The sequence below is a fragment of the Halichoeres trimaculatus genome, unplaced genomic scaffold (genome assembly GCF_033239565.1).
Source record: "Halichoeres trimaculatus isolate MK-OKI-2021-1 unplaced genomic scaffold, fHalTri1.1 fHalTri1_scaffold_1, whole genome shotgun sequence".
Classification (NCBI taxonomy): Eukaryota; Metazoa; Chordata; class Actinopteri; order Labriformes; family Labridae; genus Halichoeres; species Halichoeres trimaculatus.
In genome coordinates, this window is record NW_027437179.1 from 30,182,503 (window position 1) to 30,204,564 (window position 22,062).

Below are 22,062 nucleotides of genomic sequence, written 5' to 3' on the forward strand. Positions count from 1 at the left end.
ATCTGGACGACGCATCTGTCATACAGCTTGAGATTGGTGTCAGGTATCAAGGCCCAGCAGACGTGTGATGTAGGGACACTCAGTCTCAGAGTCAATCAATAAAAACTGTGCTGGCCAGGCGGCAGAAAGGACACAGGATGAACAAAGCTTTGGGCCCTGCTGTTTAAAACATTTAATCTGGATGTTCACGATACAGATTGGAAACTAACTTTTTGCCCTCCAAGATAAGGTGAGCCATCTTACTTTTGTTCTGGTTTTCAAAGGAACGCTGAATAGGATCAGTCTTGACCGGGTACAGACATTTAAAGATAACCAAAACCTAATGCCTTATGATAGATTCTATATAAAAATGTAGTCTGCAATCCAGGATCTGAATTTCCAGCGTAGAAAGTGCTCTGGTGTTCATTTGAAGTATGTTTGTAGTATTGGCCAGCCATGCTTCAGCAGGCTTTGGTGTATGGGGGAAAAATAGTCTGTGTGCTGAACAAAACTAGATGGAACACGCTGTTGAAATGACATCCAAACTTTTCACTAGCTTAGTCTTTTTTCCCCTACTTGGAGACGCAACTGACAAAGCCAGAAATGTTTGTTTTCACATACCTTTATCATGGTGTTCTTAATTGAGCAAACTTAAGACCTGTACACTGAAAGTAGTTCCAAGAAAATTAAATGATTTCCCCTTTGGTTCATTAGAGCGAAGCCTCTGTATGTTACACAAAGGCATCTATTTCCATGAAGCATAAATTGTATCGTGTCATCACATGAAAGGTAATGTTTGCTGGTGGGTTCCAAGTTTGGTAAATCTGGACACCTTCCCCTCAGGGGCACCAAAACCCAAACTAATCCAAACTGAAAGGCCCTGACAATTAATTTAAATGTTTAAGGTGGTTTAATGTAACAATGTAACAAATAACATACAAAAGATATCCGAGCAACTGCATCCTTCTTACGTTTAGGGCAATTTAGAAATTTGAGGCAATTTTGTCTCTAAAATTCAGCTGTTTGCTTGGATCATAAATTCCAGATATTTTTTAAAAGGGCTGTGAGGAGTTTGAAAGTGATCTTAAAAAAGTCTCCCTGCTAGATATATGCCTGATCGTAATCCACACTTTAAAATGAGATTATCAGTGCCAATATTGCTGGTTACAGTTTATTTTAAAACCGCTGCTTCTTAGCTTCCCGATCGGGTCGACCAGGACCAGACTGATTTACGGCACGTCTATGTCTCTTTGACAACACCATGCCGACTGACAAAGTTTAGTAGAGAGAAGAGATAAAACTCTATGATTAATTTTGTAGTGATGGTGGACACTGGAGCCTAACTGTCAGACAGAAAAAGGATAGAAGAGAAGAAGAAAGCTAAACGAGAGAGTGATAAAGTCCAAGCTAAAATCTGATTAGCCTTTAGCTTGGGCTGTATCATTCTATAGCACAGCGGCTAAACTGTGATAATGTTCATTCCAACCCACATGCAGCAGTTATTCTGCAGTGGTCTGTTCAAACTTAGGAGTCTATAAATTAAATGAAGAGTGAGGTTATGTTAGCTCTGCTTGGTAGATGACTGGCAGGACATAACCAGGATTCACTAACATTACACATTACAGACATGTCTTAGAGTACCCTAAGTTAGCTGCACTAAACATAAGTGGCTACTAAACTACTTACAAACTGACAGTGTTTACTTTTTGTCACGTTAGCCTACAGATACAACCGACCACCAGGCTGACGATGTTGCTAACATATAGTCGACTGCTACAACGTTTGCTTGATGTCACGTTTCAAACTGTAGCGCTACATAACTGTACTGTTAAATACCTTACCTCGGCGCGTTATATCCAGTAAAAAGTTGTCTTTGAACAAAGAAAATTTGTTTTTCTCCATTTAATTCCAACAAACACACACCTCACTAAAAGTAATTTACAACAGTGTGGGCCAGGCCACAAGGTGTTGAGGGAGTGTAATTAAAAAAGATCCTAAAAGGGCCCATTGCCAAAGTTGGATCAAAACAGGCAGTTTAGTTTTCTTTCTATGCTTTATTTTCTATTAGGTCATCTGTAGGTCTTTGAAAATAACCATCTGGTCCAGGTTAAACTCCAAACATTTGGATACATTTGTTTGTTTGGCAGGAGAAATTGTTGTAATTGTATTAAACATTGTCAGAAGTTTAAATAAATTTTACTTCTTCACCTGAGAAAGTCAGTGAGTGCATATGACTCATTCTGTGTGAGCTTATACTTAAGCACGTGTGGGCAGGTGATTTTAAAAATACTTTCCATAAAGCAGAGGCTGGTTTGTGCATCTTTCCTACGCATCCAACAAACAGGGAGACAGAGAGAGGGAGGGTGAAAGTCTGAGTCGTTCTCTCTCTCCCTCCTGTGCAGGGGCTGCAGCAGAACAGCCCTGATCTCAGACGTCCAATACAGACAGAGAGGAATGTGAAGAGAGGGCGGGCCTTACATGAAGGGGAGTCGTGCATATCCAATGAGAGTGAAGGAGAGGTGTTCCTTGCCCAGAATGCCCTTGTCTGAGCGCTGAGAGCCGGGAGAGACAGAAAGGAAGAGGAGTGAAGCCGGAGCAGAGACACCAGCAGGTGCTGTGAAGAGAAAAAAAAGAGTTGAAGAGAAAAAAAGGGACCAAAAAAGATTGCTAACCAGGGAAAAGTGTGCTAAAAGATAGAGGAAATAAACAGACAGGGACTATAATTCATCCTCTGTTTTTCTTAAACTGGAGCACACTTCTCTTCTTTCTCAGCCTCCTTTTCTCATTCGGATTCTCCTCCTCTGGATCATTTATTCCTCCTCTTCCTCCTACTCTTCATCCTGTTTGACAGACAGAATCACTATGGAAACCGGGAGCCCCAGGAAGATACAGTTCACCGTTCCTTTGCTGGACACCCACCTGGACCCTGAGGCAGCTGAACAGGTGAGGAGGAGGGACAGGATGTTTGGGGGATTTCAGACTTAAAAAAATAATTTAAAACAAAGCATTATCATCGCTTTTGAGAGAATTTAAAGAATAAAGCTGACAAAAATGTTTCCAGTCCTTTAAAGTAGCAGGTGCAGAGGAAGCAGAGTAACAGAATTGCAGCAAAAAGCGCAGACACAGTCCTGAGTCCACAGTTTAAGGATTCCAGTCTTGCCACAAATTGCCTCTTTTTAAATAAAGCACACTTTTTGTGACTTATTACTCCCCCTGCACACAATTAGCAAGCTGTGTCTCTTCGATGGAGCGATAAAGTGATTGTGATTAATTTAAGATTGATTTTTCCTCCTCCTCCTCTCTCAGCGCAGCAGCTTCTCAGAGCCTAAGCAGTGTTAGAAAGGGGTGTTGCAGTATGAGGATGAGTCTCTAGAGGTTTGCAGTTGTTTTGGTTTCAGTGACTGGTTGCTGGCTTCACTCAGCAGAGAAACAAGGAGAAGTTAGAGAAGATGAAAGTCTTGGAAAAACAGTTAAAGACGCTGTATTAATAGGAAGGCGACATGCTCTCCCTGAAAGTGAAGCCAAATTATTTGGAGGTCGTTTTCTTCCCGCCCTGAAAATGAGACATGGGTCAAACTTTAAAATCAAATGCACAGTAAAATTGAAACTGAAATAGTTTCTGTCATTGAAATCACAGTTGATTTTAAGATTAATTTATGTACAAATATTCATTGAACTCGATAATTCACAGTTCTGTTAAAAAAATGAAGCTCATGGCCCTGAAGTGTGTGAAATTTAGTCTGTCATCACCCTGACAATTTCATAAAACAGCCTGTAAAAATCTTTATCATTTCTGGCCGAAAAGATCATCTGTTGTGTCTAAGCTGTTATGCAGATACCTGCCACTGGATGGGGCTGTAACCCCAGTTAACAGCTCGCGCCATAATGTTATAATTCACCACTACCTGGTTGTAAACAAGTAAATATGAAATCTCGTAGCAGAGCATGGTTTGGCAGCATTTTGATACAGAAACTTGAGATAAAGTTGTATGTACATGTGCAAGTAGCACAGGCAATCTAATTAATCTATATGGAGATTCAGAAGCTAGTGAGGCTAATAGGGCTGGCAACGCTAACTTGGCCACAGTCAACTATTTCATTTGCCTATTTTTTTTTTTTTTATCAAGTGAGATCCTGTGCTTTGCAGTGTTAAATAAATTCTGCTAAATATGACTGTTTCTGGGTGTTTTGTTACCGTCAAGTGCTAGGGATTAATTGCTTAAATTACCCCTCAGTGGCAACAGTTTGTAAGGAAGAGGAGGAGTAACTAGAGAATGCATAATCAGTGATGACACAAATGTTGTGAAACTTTACGAGATCAAAAATGCCTACTTAGACTGACAAAATAAGCTGGTGACATTTAGACCAGATCTTCTAAGTTTTTTTCTTTTTTGGTAAGTTAGCGTCTGATTTTGTTAGCGGGAGTGGTGGGACACTGCTGTGAAAGTTGAGGCCTACTGCACAGAGTTTGACTTCAAATGTAAAAGGTGTCCTCACCCATTTTACGGGGTATTTTGGTTTCACTTTAAAACAACAGGAGGAGCTAGAGATGTGTCGTCCATCTTTATACACAGTCAGTAATGTTAACGTGACTGAAAGCTTCAAGATCAAAGAGCTGAGAGGTAGAAGAAACTCCAGTAGATGCATTCAAGTGTTTCTAGACTCTAGAGAATGTTGGGTGAAGACATGTCCTATTTTCCCATTTTTATAAATATATCATTAACAGGACGGGTCATTTATAACTAATGAGCCTCCAGTTAAACTGGCAAAGATTTATGAGTCCAGCCACACCCCCTTATGTCTCTCTTCTTCACTCTCTGCTGTGACTGTGGCACTGAGAGAGAAAGAAGATGTCTACGTTGTGCAGAGCTGTTATTTTTTTGGTTGTTTGTCCTTGTGAGGACAGTTTATTATGGGCTGAGTCAGATGTAACTTTGTGAGGCTCAGAGTTGTGAGGAGCTGAATTTGAATTATCTGCACTAAAGGAATGCAAAGGTGAACTTAAGTACAAATTTGAAGGTAAACTGAATTCTTTGGAGACATCTCTACTTCTACTTCACTATGTATCAGGGGAAAACATGCTTCTCCCCTTACTATGCTTCCTTTCAGCAGCAAGAATCAACTCCAAAAATCGCATCTGTGACGTGCAGATTACTACATGTGCTAACTTTGATTGATTACAACACTCTAGGTTTGGGAGTAGCAAAAGAACTGCTCTGTGACTGTCAGCGATGACGCAAATAATGACATCAAATAACCATTAAAAGCCACAGTTTAATGCTCACTATTGAGTAAACTATTGAGTGCAGAGTAAATTATACAGGGAGCACTGAATGAGGCAGTGATTTCAGTTGCCTCCTTAATCAGAGCTGCTGAAGCTAACTCAACTTTTTGGCTTTGCATCTGTTTTTTTTTTACATCAAAGTATCCCTGGCATAATGGGGAAAAATTCACATAGCCATAATTAAAAGCAGCATTGATTTCTGTAGATGTTTGTTAGTACTGCACACACATGCACCTTTCCCCCCTGACATAAGCTTCTTAATGAGTGTTTTCTGTCCTCAAACGTCCACAACCTTTACAAATTACACTGCTGTTTCTAAGGTAACCACAGATACGGCTTAATCAATTTAGGGGCTGAATTCTTCCAAAGATCACAACTTTAATGAAAGTGCCAGCAGATGGACATAAAGGCTGCTTGGTGTGATTATCCAGGCTTGAAACTTATTAGTTTGTGCCCCGGTAGAACTCGTTATGTAGCTGTTTGAGCTGAGAAACATTACATGTGTAATTGGGGAAGTGATATTTCCAAGCAGAGTGTCTGTAAATTGGTGCCGGAGGTATATTTGAAAGGCTTTATTAGTCGTATGGTTGTATTTTGTAGAAAGAATGCGAGCGCTCTGGTCTTCAAGTGTGTGAATCTTTAGCACTCAATTTCTCTTCTGTGTACACTCGAAGCGGGCCCAGTTTAATTACTTTTTTAGTAAGTTTCACAAAAAAAGGAAGAGTAATGGTGGTCATTAAAACTGCCTGATAAATAAGCACAGTATGAACAAACAGCTCTGACAGGAAGAAAATTATATGAATTACATTTCAATTTTCTAGTTTAACCCATGTCCCATCTGTTATAATGAGGGAGGCCTGACATTTAAAAGTTATACAGCAGCCAGCCACCAGGAGGAGCTCTAATGTTTCTGGCTTTATTCAGGATGGTTATTGATCTGTTTGTTGTTTTATACAATCAGTGGTCTGATGTTAAGGAAACAGCCTTCTGTTGCCTCTCTGCTTTGTTAGATAGATACTTGTTTAGTTGCGTTTCAGTAAATTAGTTTATTTGTTCTGTAAAGACAGAACAGACGAAAGAAATGAGCATAGGCAAAAGCTTGTCTGAAGACTTCCAAGACCCCATATTTGAAACACATTTTGGGGTAAATTTGCTCAAAGGACACTGTTCCTGTTTGCTGGCTTTTACTAAGGGAGGACATCTAGTTTGAAAAAATTAAGCCTATGCATAGTCACAGTTTCTCGAAAATCCACCTGAGGCTGGATGCTGAAGGACTGGATAGCACATACACACCAAGCAAAAAGAACAGACTTTTACAGCATTACAAAACCTATTTGCAGCCGGTTCAAAAAACGGCTTGGGTCTAAAATGCTAGTTTTGCTATCTGCACATACTGTGCAGATAGGCTAGCCCTGTAAGATGTCCTACTCAGCAGTTTATAAAGATCACATTATTGTCCAAACAGAGACACAGCTCAGCTCATGTGACTGAAAGACGCCCTGTAGCTGTTAGAAAGGGAGCCCAAAGCCCATCTTATATCCAATAAGGCCCCTGCCAACAATCGGCTTCATTACTCTGCATTAGGAACAGAGGTGAATAAGTCTGTGTTTCATACAGTCTATGTTTTACCTACAATACTTCAATGGTAGACCTCCTTTAAGCTGGATATAGGTAGAATTTACTTTTTCTGTGAGATTCAGGAGGGTTTTCAGCTTTCACAATCAATAAGCAGGGCTGAAACTCAGCTGATTACCTCAGAGACTTCCCACTTCAGGACACGTTTTCTATTTGTTCGAAGGTCAATCAGTGTGACCACAAGCCTGTATGGTGTGCTTTTTTTTAACTGCTAAGCTAATTAAACATCTTTTCAGCCTTTTTTTTTTCAAGCTCACTGAACATGACTGAGGTTTTCGTTGAATGGAGAAACAGAAGTTTTTGAGCAGTGGCAAATGTTCCACAAGCATTGTATGGGACATCAGAGACAGTGAGAGTTATTGCTTGTGGCTTTTCAAGAATGTTACAATCTTTGTTTAGGAGGAAAAGGGAGACAGAAAGATGATTAAGACAGAAAGCCCAGCCACAATGTCACAGTCATATGGAAGCAGAAAAATAAAGTAAAGAATAAGTAAGAATGGCAGATAAATGCTAACAAGTGTATGAGCTCATCTTTGTGTTTGCAAGCACTCTCATGAATGTATCACCAGGGGGGGGCTTCACCCACGGTTCAGTAATCCCTGCAACCTGACACCTCCCAGCGCAGTGAATCAGCCTCCGTGGAGAATGGGACGTCAGTCAGAACAGCCTCCCTGAGGTCGGACCCTCACAACAACAACAGAACACACTCTCTTATCCTTACACAGACACAGTGTGTGCCAACCTTATCATAACCTCGCATTAGCACTCACTGTGAACCTAACAACACAAACAGACTGAGGCCGAGACCTCATGGTGTCTGTGGACTGCATCAAAGATTCCAGTTTCCAGATTCCTTTCTTGTTTCTGCTATTATAAACAAATACCTCCTCTTCCACTTGCATGTTGTTAGCTCCTGTTTTTGACAGTATGACTGAAACTTTTTAAAATTGATCACATCTACTTATCTGCTACCCTACATGACTTCCTTGAATGTTTAGCTTAGCTCCCATTTCTTCTTGTAAATATGAAAATAGAGCAAGGTGACAGTTAGCATAGCATCTTAGCCAATAAAAAAAAAGACGGGGAAACAGCTAGCCAAAGGTAAAAAGAGAAGTTTTTTGAACAGCACTCCAAAATATCAAAGGGGCTGACGAAGAAACCACCGTTTGTGACACATTGGGTTCTATTTTTTTAGAAAAAATTTACAGCCCCACCAGCATGGCTGTGTTTCCAGATTTTGATGGAAATTGGCGGAAGGGTGTAGCATGAGCCAAAGAACAATGCATCAAATGTTGGACTAGATCCAGCTCACACTGACCAACAAGAAATAATATTGACCATTTGAATTCTTAAAGCTCTCTAACATATCTCAGCACAGTAGCTGTGCTTACTTACCGGTTGGTGTTTTTGAAGAATGTAGCATTAGCATTTGTGGATATCAGAGCTCTGTAGTTTATTTTATCGACTTAACAACCCAGAGACAGTAGGAGGAGCTGGTACCATTTTATCCAAAGAACCAGGCTATCTGGGTCAGTCTGTTTTCTGTCTTAATGCTAAGCTAATGTACAACTTCCCCTCTTTACAGCCTTATGCTTACAACAGACATGAGTTTTGAATCGGTGTCGAACCTGCACATGGTGAAATTTGACAATTATATGCTGTTTTTAAGCTTCTTAAAGAAGCCAAGCTAAATTTTAAAGACAGTTTCATATATATGAATATGTTGTGTACAAACAGGGACATCACTTTTGAGAGAGAAAAAGGCAGAGGTCTCCATGGTCTACATGATCTACAGATCTCATCCAAATCTACCACAGAAAAAAATTCAACACCCTTTGTGCCAGTGCTTTGGCTTTACTTTTTAAAACTGGAGGAGATGGAGCCACATCATCCATCACATTGCAGATATTAGCATCTATAATAAAATTCAAATAGTTGGTTTACCTCTGTATTCAACTTTCTTATGTATTGAAATGGCAATAATGTTACCACAAACAAACAGGATTAACATTACATTTTTTTAGAGCAACACAGTAAATATCTAAATATTATGTCCGTTCCATCCAAAAACTTTAAACAAAGGCAATCTACTCCTTGTTGAGATGGTGAATCATGACTTTTTGAGATGGTATTCTCTTTACAGTGGAGGTTTCATTGCTGACAGTGTCCTCACTCATACTCTGTTAGCTGGCATGTGGGACCATCTTTGTCCTTCACGGCAGAACATAACAATTACTCTGAAGGCCATTTCCCTAGAATAACTCTTGAGTGCAGTAGATTATACTCATTTCCTCACCAAGCACACCTCAAGCACACTCAAGTAATGTAGAGCAATTTAACTTGAGATACATGGTTTAATGTGTAGATGAAGTCAAAGTAAAGAGCTGTTCTCTTTCTGTTCTTTTTCTTTCGTCAGTGTTTGTAAACAAAAGTGTAAGGACACAAAAGTTTAAGGACGCTGATAAAAAAAAAGTTGGTTTGTCTGGGAACTTCAACCACAAACATTTGGATGCCAAACTGAGATACTGAGTTTCGCTTCCAAGGCCAAGGGGCATAAGCTATCTAACAAAAATAAGTCCTCTTTTCTCATGGATTGTAGACAACATTACTTTTTCTTGTTTTGTTTTTTTTTGCTAAAGAGTTTGGGGTATTTGAAGCCAATTTGTGCTGCACTACAGAGTGTTGGGGGAAGATTAGACTAAGACACAGCCAGCTGGTTTATCTTAGGTCCGACAGTCATTGTAACCTCATGTAGCCTTGGATAATACAGAGGGTGGAGCCAATAACGGCAAGCTCCTGGTCATTAAACTTAGTCTCAATCTCAGTTTTAATTTGCAAGCAACTGAGCCATTTACTGCATTTATCATCATCATCTTCAGTATCACTTAAATTAACACCGTTAAAATCGACATCATCCCTTGCATCAATATGCTGAGTGCTGAGGTGTTCATGAGAGAGCTGGGTCTGCAGCTTTTCTCAAAGGTTAAAAGGGACTCAGAGATCGAAGGAAGGAGGAAGCTCATTCCATCACTGGGGATTACAAAGAAGAAGTGTTGAACTATAAAGTGTTCGGGTCTTTGTAGTTAGAGAAACAGGCTTCTTTTACCAGCAGGGTGTAGCAGGTAGTGGGTAGAGTCGACTTAAGTGAAGATGTACTAGTAGCTGTTTCTGTTGCAGATTTTGTTACTTAAAATGCAAGTAGAAACAAGTGAAGGGGTCTGAATAGTAGAGTCACAAGTGCTGTTTTGGGTTGGTTGAATTAGTGGTATCTACCTCCAGATCGTCTGGGTTGAATGTGCATGCAGGAAAACCTGGAGAGGAAAGTTGAGAATTCAGAGCCCTTTCCATGTACACAGCTCTGTATTATAGCATTTTTCTGCCCCCAAGTCTAGTGACTGTAGCTAAGCTCAGCAAAAAGTGAGGCAATTTGTGTTTGGTATGCTGTTTTGTTATGTTTTATTGTTGTAACAATGCTTCTTGGCAATGAATATTTTGCTACTAAAAAGTCTATTTCCTTTTTAAATCAAGCCACATTTTAAGGAAGATGCATTTTTAGGATCAGCTGCACACCTGAGTTGGTTGCGCCCATGAAAACTTTGCGGTATCTTCTCTGTCAATGCCAACCTGCTTATGTTGATTGAGCTGCAGCTTGTACAACCTTCTAGCTACAAGGTTATTGGCACAAAAATTGAAGCCTTGCTGTTTTCTTCCTTTATTTGCATTCAAAGACCCTTCATTCAAAAACGGTAAACAGCTCAGATTGGAAACCCTCACTCCATTTCCTGGAAATTTCAATAGCTGTGCAAGAGTAAGAGGGCAGGGCTGAGTAAAAAAAATTCAATCTCGAGTGACTGTCAAGGTCTGTGTGGTGTGTCAAGGCTCTTTCGAGGGCAAATTAGGGGAACAGGTCTCAGGAAACAGATTTTCATTTTAAAACATTATGTGTTTGCCACTTTGGTCTACAATCAAAGCTGAATGTGTTTTTGGTATTGAAAATAAAGTATGTGTAGTTTATCTAACCTTGAGTGTAGAGAATGAATGACTTTCATTGAGGGACTACAGCAGAAGGTCGTCAAAATTCTGATAGAAAATGAGCAGGCTGAAAAGACTTTTATAAAAGAAAGTAATGATCAATGATTTGAGTTGAATACAGTATTTCCCTCTATTCAGAATCACCTGAGATATGAGAGTGTGAGAGGGTTTTATACAATGGCTGAGCACTGGTTGTAGCCGAAACAATACCAAGATCATATTTCAAATGACAGAACGAAAGATGAAGGATCACGCAAGTTCCTGTCAGTGGGTAATCATTGGGTGAACTTTCAAAGATTCAGCACCAGGTGTTGGGGAAGCTTTCTTTAACCTTTATTTCTGCGGCAATTTACAGGTGAGAATGACCTTTTCTGATTCAGGGCTTTGACTAGTGCAGACAAGTTTCTTCTTGTGAAGGTCACAGAGCAGCTTATACGGCACAAAGGTTATAACACCACCAGTCATCTGTAGGGGGGGCAGGTTTTACATCATCATTAACTTGTTCCATAATGTGTCTGTGTAAGAAGTTCCTGCACATCGTGATACTTTCTGAATATTAACTGCATGCATTTGGTATAAGGATATTTTTCATGCTTTTTCTAAGGGTTTGTTTATAAAGGCATTACAAAAACATAAGTAACATCGACCTGACTCTAAATATTTTTTTGGAACGCAGATAACACTTCATGTGAAAATAAGGCAGGAACTAATATAACTCTAAAGTTCCTCAGATGCTTCATCCTAGGTTCCCATGTTCACAAAATACTGTTTTTTTTGCCAATTTCCTCACTTTTTCCTCCCTCATCAAATGCAGACTGCTCAGTCAGTTCTTTGCAGTTATTCTTAATCCTTTTTATGCACACAGAGGAGTGTAGTGTGGGGGACATGTGATTTTAAAACAGCTCAGTAGTTAAAAATTAAACAGCGCTGTAAGTCTGCAGTCTCTTAGCCTGACCTATATTTTCCAGCCACGGGTATTTTGCCCCCACACAACAAGAATATCAGGCATGCATGGCTTTTCCAGCCCACCCATCACTTTGGAAGGCTGGTATTGTCCGTTGTTGTGACTAGTGACAGAAGTGCATTTTAATCGGACTGTGGGTTGGAAGGCAGACCAATGGAGTGAGGGTCGAGCCTGTCTGGAAAGCGTTTGGCATTTGTGTGAGCGAAGGATCGGGGAGTTAGCTCTGCCACCGACTGAGAAGAATAACAATGACTCCAGGCATAATCAGTTTTGCACAGCTACGGCACATTTGGGCTTTAATGTGGACTGAGGGTGGGATTTTCAGAAATAGCAACAAAACACAAACAATCCCCGACACACAGGGCTAAAAGATTACAGTGTACACAAGATAGCTTCATGAAACTTGATTTCTGTGCAGGAGTTTTTTCTGACCTCAGAGTGCTCCACGTTAAACCTCATGTACTGTAAAACAGCTCTACACTATAACAAAAGTGTAGCAGTGAAACACAAATATTAGTTTACAGTTTGATGTGTTTTAATTGCTTTCTACAGTTTCTAATGACCTGATATTGGTAGACATAGACTCTGAATGTGATTCACCCTCTCAGGAGACGTTGCTCATCAGAGGAACAGACTTATTGAGTTGCACAGAGCCTTATAGATAATTAGTTGCCTTGGCTTGGGAGCACAAAGGTTCCCCTGTATTTATTTTTAACTTTGAAGATCACTATTTACAGCTACCGGGACATCTGCTGACGATCAATAATTTCTGAAGTCTGCTGACCCTGGCTGGTGAAATAGATTTCCGATTGTCGTGGTCTAATTTAAGAAAGTTTTGGATCAATTGGTCATTGATTTTAGCCAGAGGTTAGTGCAAAAGCTATTTTTAAAGGGCTTTCAGTATCTGTTTTGCTATAGTAACTTTGATTATTGCATGGGTCTACTTTGAATGTTGCATTTCAGAAACTTCGTCCACTTAAGCTGCAAGTTTGCAGTTTCCTTCCTCTGTTTTGCCCTGAACCAGCGCTCTGATCAAACTTGAAGTCCCAGCATCCACCTGCAGGCTTTGACTGCAGAGGGTTTAGGATCCATAATTACTCCTTAATGTCTGCATGTAAATTTAATCTGCAAAGAGTGATGAGGTTTAGGACTGAGATGCCAAACACACACACAATACAATGCTGCTAAAATCAGTTTTGATCCAAAAAATGTAAGCTGTGTTGTGAAAAATCATTTTCTGCAACCTACAGCCCAATTCACATCACAGCTTAAAGTAGCACACCATAAAAAGATATTTCTTCCAGTCAGAGTTTGATAAATCTGTGGGAAAAGGATGATTTGAGCTTTTTCTTTGTTTTTATTTTTTTATATTTTCACCCAAACAGGGAGATGGATAAGTGAAGGAGGTGAATAACCTCATCTCCGGTACTTGTCCCTAGTAACTGAGCAAAAGTTACAAAAAAAGTAGAAAACTCAGCACACTACATGCTTTTTAATATTTTTAATCTAGGCAGTGGCATAGAGGCCAGCATTTGTTTGTATGTTAAAGAGGGTGTTATGTTTTCTTATATTTTAAACATAGATATAAAGTAGAGCCCAACCGATTAATCGGTTTAGGCCGATTATGCCTCTCGCCGATTAATCAACATCGGCCAAAATGTAGCCGATTATAAAAAATTTTGCTCCGCGGAGATTCTGTCTTTCCTGCTCCTGTGTGTCTGTGTGTTGGGCTGCACGCTGCCCGAGTGCCCGGCCCCTCTGTCCACCATTATCTAATGTAAGACTAAAGAACGACCTTCTAACACTGTGTTAGTTGCTTTTTTGTGAGATAAACAGAGATAAATGCTACTGATAATTCACACGTCCGCCATTATCTAATGTAAGACTATAATCCCGTGTTTTAATGTCATGTAAGTTGCTCATTGTGTGTTTACATTTTGACTTTTTTTCCTACTTACTGTGTCTAAAGTTTGACTTCTTTATTTAAGGTGTTTACAGTTTGACTTCTTTATTTATTATCGTGTTTACAGCTTGTTCTTATTTATCATTGGTTAACCCTAAAGTTCTTATGTTGACAGTTTTATAATTAAAGTTCCTCGTTTTAATTTTATAGTGTTCTGTCTCTGTCTTAAATCATATAGGTATTATGATAATTTGTGTTCATATACAGTATATATCCTGTGTATATCAATGAATTTATTATATATTTATATCAGCCCATATATCGGATATTGACCGATATGTTGGATATTGGCTTTTTTTGGCCCTCAGTATCAGTATCGGCATCGGCGCCAAAAATCCCATATTGGTCGGGCTCTAATATAAAGTAACAATGCTGGATGTCTGTCACACCAGCCATCCGTTCTGTGCTCAAACACTCTTCAACTCTAAAGTCCAGTTTATTTGGTGAGCGTGACCGCAAGTTTACCACTCTTTAAAGAGCATTCAAGATGCTGACATTTCTTTCATTGTCCAGTCTTGTGTGGTTATCCTCCTGAGGGGGTAATGTTTGAGTGTTCACCCATTTTTGCTTATCTTGCAAAAGTAAGGCCTCATTTACATGATGACGTTTCATCCAAAAACATTAAAACGCAGTGAAAAAAAATCTGCATTTGCACGAAAATGCAGAGGGACTACAAACGCTGCAGTAAGCATATCATGCCTGTAGTTGGCGCTATATGTGTTTTGTCCAGAAGCTGCTTTTGGTAAATCTCCACCAAAGTAGAGTTGAGCTGATCATCTGGTGGATTGGCAAATACTAAGTGCAGAAGTGGAGTAACAGATGCACATTTTGTTGAAAGAGAGTCAGCAGATTCAGCAGCTCAAGCACAACATGGTAGTCCGCTATGGTCGTAACAACGGTACTGTTGTATGCGCTTGCGCAAAGTAAAGCGTGACGGCTAACTGTTCACACGGCAACAATGTCGGCAGCAAAAATTCAATTCTGGAGGCCGTTTTCAAAAGTTTGCCTTTTTGGTTGGCTAAAATGTTATTTCTGTAAGCGGCCCCTCAGTTATCTATACATGGGGGAATGAAAGGGTAATTCTTCTGTGTAAGACGTGCGGTTATCAAATATGTAGGCAAAAATCCATCATCCTAAATGCGTCTTGAGGGATGAAAAGATTTGATAAAAATTTTAAAGGCACAGTCTCTGGGGAGCACCTTCATTTTTAGATATAAGAGAAGCAACGTATTTCAGCCCAATGACTCCAGATGCCACTTTAGCTGCGTTTCCACCGAGCAGTCCGGGTCGGTTCAGTACAGTTTGGCTTGATTTGGAACAGTTAAGCTTGATCCCGTTTGCGTTTCCACAGCAAACCGTGCCCTCTCGTGGTAGGCGGCGTGTAAGCTGGATGCCACAAGCCCCAGCTGGTAAACAATAGTGTGACGCCTTAGCAGCGCAAGTTTACCCTGCTAATAAATCCAACGAAGAAGAAAAATGCAACACAGTAAACAAAGAGCATAGATGGAAGACATGCAGTACTTCGTCCTCTTTGTGATTGGCATGTAGCTCTTTGATACAAAGTGCAATCAAACTTTGTTTTAGAGAAGTCTGTGTGCCCCCAGGAGAAATGCAACCGCTTTGGGGGTAAGTGACGATTCCTTTGACCAATCAACGGTCTGCAGTGTGTTGCTTCACCTTCCAAGAGTGGATCGGTTCAGTCTGGCACCCATAAAGAAGGGTCCCAAAAAAAGTAGGCTGGCTCGTCCCGGTTTTTGGGGATCTGTCAGTGGAAACGCCACAAAATGCGCGCCATACTGAGACGAAGCGAACCGGTCTGCTTGGTGGAAAACGCAGCTTTCGACATCATGAGACCACTACCCCACTAGATTGCTAGGAATCAGCCTCTGAGTTGTCTCCTCGAAGCCTTTTTGCTCATGTTGTGATCAAAGGCCAAAGACATGAATAAAACATGTTGTGTAGTTGTCAGCTGCTGGACTGGTGGCTGATTTTAACATCATATGGAGACAGGCTCATCAGAACACAATGTGCACCGACAAGTTGCCACACCAGAGGCATGGCTCCAGGTGGCACAGGGGTTAATGGGAAATCACAAGCAAAAGAAGAACTGGATGTAAAAATTAAAGCTTGCTATCTTGGAAGTCCATGCAAAAAAAAACCTGTCGCTGTTTCTGTACCAGCTTAATGACTGATTTAACACAGTAGTGTATACAAGTAGGCAACAGAGCTCAATCACAGCCTCATTGTGCTGTGCTACAGGGAGACGACGCTGAATGGCTGAAAAGTGTCCCAGCATATGAGCTCAGCAGTTTTCTATGAAAAGTGAAAGAAGCAGTGAAACATTTCTGCTTGCTTGCTAAAGTAAAGCTCAGTCGTCCACAGCCTCCTCTCTTTCACACATCCTTCCTGTTCTTCATGAATCTGATCTGAAAGGTAATGGAAATGAAGCCTCTTCAGACCTGAATACCCAATTAGACTGTGCGCAACAGAGATACTTCAGCCCGCTCACTTTCATTACAGCACATTATTCTGCAGCTACATCTGTATGTCATGTTATTATCATCTCCAGATCATCAATCCAGGTCAAACACATGCAGCCATTTTTCCATGTATCTGTCTATGTGTGCTTGAGATGTAGATGTGGATGTAGTAAGATTTTCTGAATAGAAGAGAAGCAGCAAAGAGAGTTCAACAACCCTTTAGTTGAGTGTTATTTATTTCCTCTAACATTTTATTCTGCACTCCACAGCCTCAAAGTTAAACCTGCACCCTGGAATTGAGATCCAAGGGCAAAGATTTTCATCCCTGATTCTCCCTGTCCTTTGGTTGCACCTGCAAAAAAAAGAGCTTTGTTGTTGTGTTTCCTACTGTACATTGACAGCACAGCTCAAAACTCACAGGCAGGGTTTCTGCTCAAGCTTTGATGTTTTGTTTCTCAAGAGATTTTGCTACTAGCTGATTTAAGATGGCTCATGAAACACCTAGTGATGCTGCACTAGACGGTGGTGATGGCTGACTGGAGTTGACTACACTGCTGCGTAAGTGCTCGAGCAGCATTTAAAAAGGATGCACGGACGACTGGAGCTTACATGACTTCTAGTTTAGTCAGCAACTCTATGAAACGTGTGTGTAAGAGGTGTGTTTGTGGATGCACATCTGTGAGTGTGGTTGAATAATTTATTATCGAGTTACATTCCTGTAACACAACCTTTCACATGTAAAGAGAACTAAATCAGATAGTTTATCACCCAATCCTAGAGGCAGATGAAAATTAATCACTGTTTTCCTGAGAATTTTAGACCATAGTTTTAGAGATTTAGAAGAAGCACTGATCTTATTTGGTAGTTAAAGAGCAAAGCATGCATTTTTCATGCTAAAAACTAGTTGCTAGCCTTGGGATACATACCAAATGTTTGGCTGTTCAAAGGCTCTAAGTAAAAATCTTGGCTTCCTGCTTTAAACTGAGCTCTCCTCCCCGTCTGCTCATTGCTTTTTAATCTTTTAAAACTTACTGGCACAAGAGGGGAAACATCACTGTCCAGGTCAGCAGCTCAAATACTGAAGATGGCGAGATCTGACAAAGATCTGATTGCACAATAAGGCATCACTTACACCAGCTATCCACATTTTATCAACAGCTTCTTTTTTTTCCTCTATATGGTGTTTAATGATGTGACTCACCTCCCATCAGTGCTGTAGTTGAGTCACTGAACCTAGAGTTGGAGTCAAGTATGAGTAAAGTAAGAGTTCTCATTTCCTGAGGACTTTCTCAATGAAGACTGCTTTTACTCAAGCTAAATTGACGCGGTGATGTGTAGATGCATAGCCCCTCTCATAAAAGGCTCAGTCATAGTTCCTGAGGATGTTTATCACTAAAGATGCATCATGATTTTCAAAGCTTCCAATATTCATTCCTTGATGAAAAAACAAATATTTATAACAAATATTATCCCACTGAAAAATCAAACTTTTTCATTCAGTGCCTATTTGTAATATAACACTCCCCCCAGGTGTTGGCTGTAGTGAGTCCAAAAGCTGGTTGCTGACTGCAATACAAAATAGGGGTGGGAGAAAAAAATCAAAAAGCGATATATCGGGATATTTTCTTTGACAATATCAAAATCCGGATTCTTTGTCAAATTTTTTCAAATTCTTCATTTCAGTCTTTGTTTATAAACTGGATTGGACAAAAATTATCACTTCTCTCCAGCAGAGGGTAAAATGTTTCTCTGACTTACATGATGTGCATTTTATGTGGAAATATGGCTCCTGATATAGTCTGTAGACATGATCATCAACATTTAACTTGATCACAAGGTCTGGTGTTAAAAAAGAAAACTAAAAAAACGTTTAAAAAAATTGTTAATATTGAAGAATCCCAGTTTAAATCAAATGGGCCCCCTAAAAATTGTAATGGAATTGCATCACGAAAATAGCATATCTTCCCTAACCTGACCGTCATCTGGGTAGCAGCTCTTTGGATTTCTTTTCAGAGGCAAAACCTTCAAAAAAAATCAACATCTGGTGATTGGACAACCGTTCTGATTGATACACTCACCATAGAACAATCCACATCAAGCCACGGTATGACAGCATATGTGCGCCACTGCTAAGAAACAATAGACTGACAACTACAGGAACACGAGAAACAGCTGTGATAATGGCATCAAACAACTGCTGCCGTTTTTGTAAAGTTATCATAAGAATCAAAGGAACGCTGACAAGTACGAAAGTCTGCTGACGTCACTTCCCCTGCTCCTGCTGCTCCCGCAGCTCCCGCCTCTCTTCTCTTCCCTGATTGGGCTGGTTTAAATTAAGCCAAGTGAATTCATTGGTCAATGGAGCCTGGCAAGATGGATTTGCAGGATTTCAGAAACTGAATCAGGCGGGTCCATCTTCTCTGCTAGGTTATAGCTTTCCAGTCTTAGTATGTAGCGTGAGAAGAAGAATGGTGACTGCATCAATCAGCAAAAAAAAAGAAGACAACATTAGGTAAAATAGCTAAAAATACAAGTTTTAAGTTGTCTAATCCAGAGAGAAAAATAAGAGCTGGCAGTAAAATGTTGACCATTTACAGAATGTATGCCAGTCACTGTTGAATAGGATTTTAGCCTGAAATGCCTATCCCTTAACTCAAAAATACCTGCAACTCAACCTTATCAGCTAACTGAGCTAACATGTTGGACAGTTAGTTACTTAACAGATTTCTAGCAGTAATAGCATTCTAGTGTCTCATTCATCATTAGGGTATATCCTGGATAAAGTTTCCATTTTTTTCTTACTCCTTCCTGATGACTCGTTTCTCTGTTTGCTGTAAAACCCTTGAAAGAGAAACATGCCCCTTGTGACACCTCTTCAAACATCCAGACGGGAACTGTTACTGACAAAACAGCACATGAGTGTGAATAGAAGGGAACACACATACAAAACTGAATGACCAGGTTGTTTTACTTCAAAACAAACAAAAAACAATAAAGCGGTCTTTATCAATAAATTAGTCGCCCTTTTTCAGAGTCCAAAAGAAGCCAATACTCAAGTTCTAGGCTAAGTCCACTCAGTGCATCAGTGAAATCCAAGCTGCATCAGGAGTCCTGCAGTCAAGTATTACAACACTGCCTCCCACTGGGCCAATGATCCACAAATACAACTTTCACCACCTTGCTCAGTGAGATTAAATGGTGGTTGCATGAATTTGAAGTGCAGGTGTACTGAAGGGGAACTCACCAAGTCCAGTCTGGCCCTGGTCCAAAGACAAAGAGAAAGAAATGATGTGTTGTTTTTGCAAAGTTGTCACTGATGAATCTGGCGACCAATTTGTGTGTTCAGCCTGCTTGAGTAGCTGCCATCACTGTCCAGGAGACTCAGTGTCTGCTGTTGCACTTGCTGACAGGCAATGCAGACCGATGATTTTACATGTTTCACTTTGTGAATTTAAAATAAGATCCTTCCACCCAGCACTGAAGGACTACAAGGGCTAAACATATTGTTACTCTGATTTTTATCAATTTCAAAGTGATCTGACAGCTTCACTGTAGGTTTATGACTGCTCAGCTCAGTGAATGTGCAAACTTCCATGTGTTATCCCAGAATGCTCCCTCGCTGCTGCACTCCAGTCATGAGCCAAGAAGAGAGTCTGTGGTGGCAGAGTGCCCAGCTGATCTCATTGCAGTGTGAGATTCAGCATCACACTGAGCCGTCTCAGATAACTTCAAAGTGTTAGTCCCAAAAATGCATCGCACGGGCCGCAAGCTTTATGAGAGGAAGAGGATGCTGAGTCGGCTACACAGCAAGAACCCCGGGAGCGAAGCCAGACTGTCTTAACTTCGCCAACTTAATATGAGTGAGACTGTTATACACACTGTTAAACATTGTGAGCGGCTAGGGTCATTTGAGGTCAAGACCCAGGAAGTGACTAAGATAAATCGGTTTGTTTCAATATTTCAACTTACCCTAAAATTCTTTTTCACTCCAGAAAACACCCATGAGTCTTGACTTACTTTGGATGTGTGATTTCTTCTTTTCCAGATCAGAAGACGTCGACCCACACCGGCCACTTTGGTGGCATCCAGTGATCAATCATCACCTGGTAAGACACAAAAACACAAAGTCACAAACTTACCCTTACTCAACAGAATGCACTTAAGTAATGACTCAAAATTGTGCAGCATGAAGTAGAGAAGCCACCACGTCAGTTGAAGAAAAATGTCAAGAAAAAATAAATTCCCAGTTATCTTTAACTGACTTTTATGAATTTCGGGAAAGATTATCTATCAAAATTTGAGCTATATATATTTCTTTAGCTATATTTTCTGTCTCTTTGTGTGGTTATCTGTTAAGAACAAATGACTTATACAGAAATTTGTGTAGGCGCACGCCTGAGTTGACTGACAAGCTGGTGTGACCATTTTTTCCTCCATAACTGAAATAAATTGAAGCCCTGTGCACACACAGACAAGCATCTCCGACAACATTTTCTACAGTATTACAGATGATTCTTCGTCTTAGTCAGACTACTGCAATATCACCTCAACTGTATCATGCACCAAATGATTTTTTCTGCTGCATTACAGCAACAAACACACTCTTGCGTGTGCATGTGTGTGTCCTCTCTTGGGATCACGATGATCAAACACAACAGTGCCCCTCTGGAGAGTTATCTGGTACGATGAGTCATCCCTGGCTCCCTGCTTCGTTCTTTGCCTCTGCTGTACTTTAGCATGGTGTGTGTTAGTGAAAGTCTGTGTGTGTTGAAGTGTGTGTGTGAGAAATGTGACCCTGCACAAAATTAACAGATGATCAGCTGGGAATGAGGGGCACACAGAGGAATGTTCTCCAGGTGAGAGGCAGAGGGTGGCGTTCTGTGTTTACGATGGATAACTGAGAGATGATGTGTCAGTGAGGAGAGCCGCAGAGACAGTCACTGTAACACTGTTTAAATCTCAGCGTTTCATCACTGAGAGCTCCTCTAATTAGGGTTTTATCTTGAAAACAACAGCGGTGTAATTGTGTCTGATTAAAAACTGTTTTCTCTGCCTGTGATATGTTTGTTAATGTGTGTGAATGTGTGTTTGTCTCAGTAATTGGATGCTGAGTGCGTGGTGTGTCTCAAAATCAACCTTGATCTCTGAGCGAACGTGCAAGGAGAACCCTCGACAATCCTCCAGCTCAGCAGATCAGAGACAAGAGGAGAGAAAAGAGAAAAGGGAAACTTCAGAGGCTGTCGAGTGGAGGCTTTAGTTAAGTGAAGGGATGAGAAGTAAAAGGAACAAGAAACTGATATAAAGCACAGAGGGCTACCAGAAAAGTGTATATTTTATTTATTAGATAATATCACGAGCTCTCAGATTGGGCAGATTTAATTTAAATACTAGACTTTTAGATCCTTACATATAAAAATTGCATCTTTGCTATTGGTTTTGCTATAGAGGAATTATTTGTTTATCAACAACGGTGGATGCCCGAGCAACTTGGGTGCAGAAGCACTGTGGAGTATAATGGTTTGTCAACCGATGTGGAGGAGTTAACCACCAAAAAACACATTTTTCAACTTAATGTGATCACTTCAACAGACGGCAAAATGCTCCCAGGTTTGTGAAATAGCAGTGAGTGGACAGAAGAGATCAGCAAGTGGACGGATATTAGGTGAACAGACGTTTTTGGCAGAGAAACCTAGCGTGTACCCAGAGAGGAAACACAACTCTCACT

At 40.4% G+C, this 22,062-nt stretch overlaps 1 protein-coding gene across 1 annotated transcript in view; it reads left to right on the forward strand.

Annotated features, from left to right (window-relative positions):
• The first annotated feature begins 2,513 nt into the window (after window positions 1-2,513).
• Window positions 2,514-22,062, forward strand: part of LOC141788422 (protein phosphatase 1 regulatory subunit 1A-like) — a 37,827-nt gene continuing 18,278 nt past the window's right edge. Inside the window, exons 1-2 of the mRNA XM_074667335.1 lie at window positions 2,514-2,922; window positions 20,383-20,443. Of these exons, the coding sequence (XP_074523436.1) occupies window positions 2,842-2,922; window positions 20,383-20,443 (142 nt within the window). The 5' untranslated portion in view covers window positions 2,514-2,841. The remainder of the gene's footprint in view (window positions 2,923-20,382; window positions 20,444-22,062) is intronic.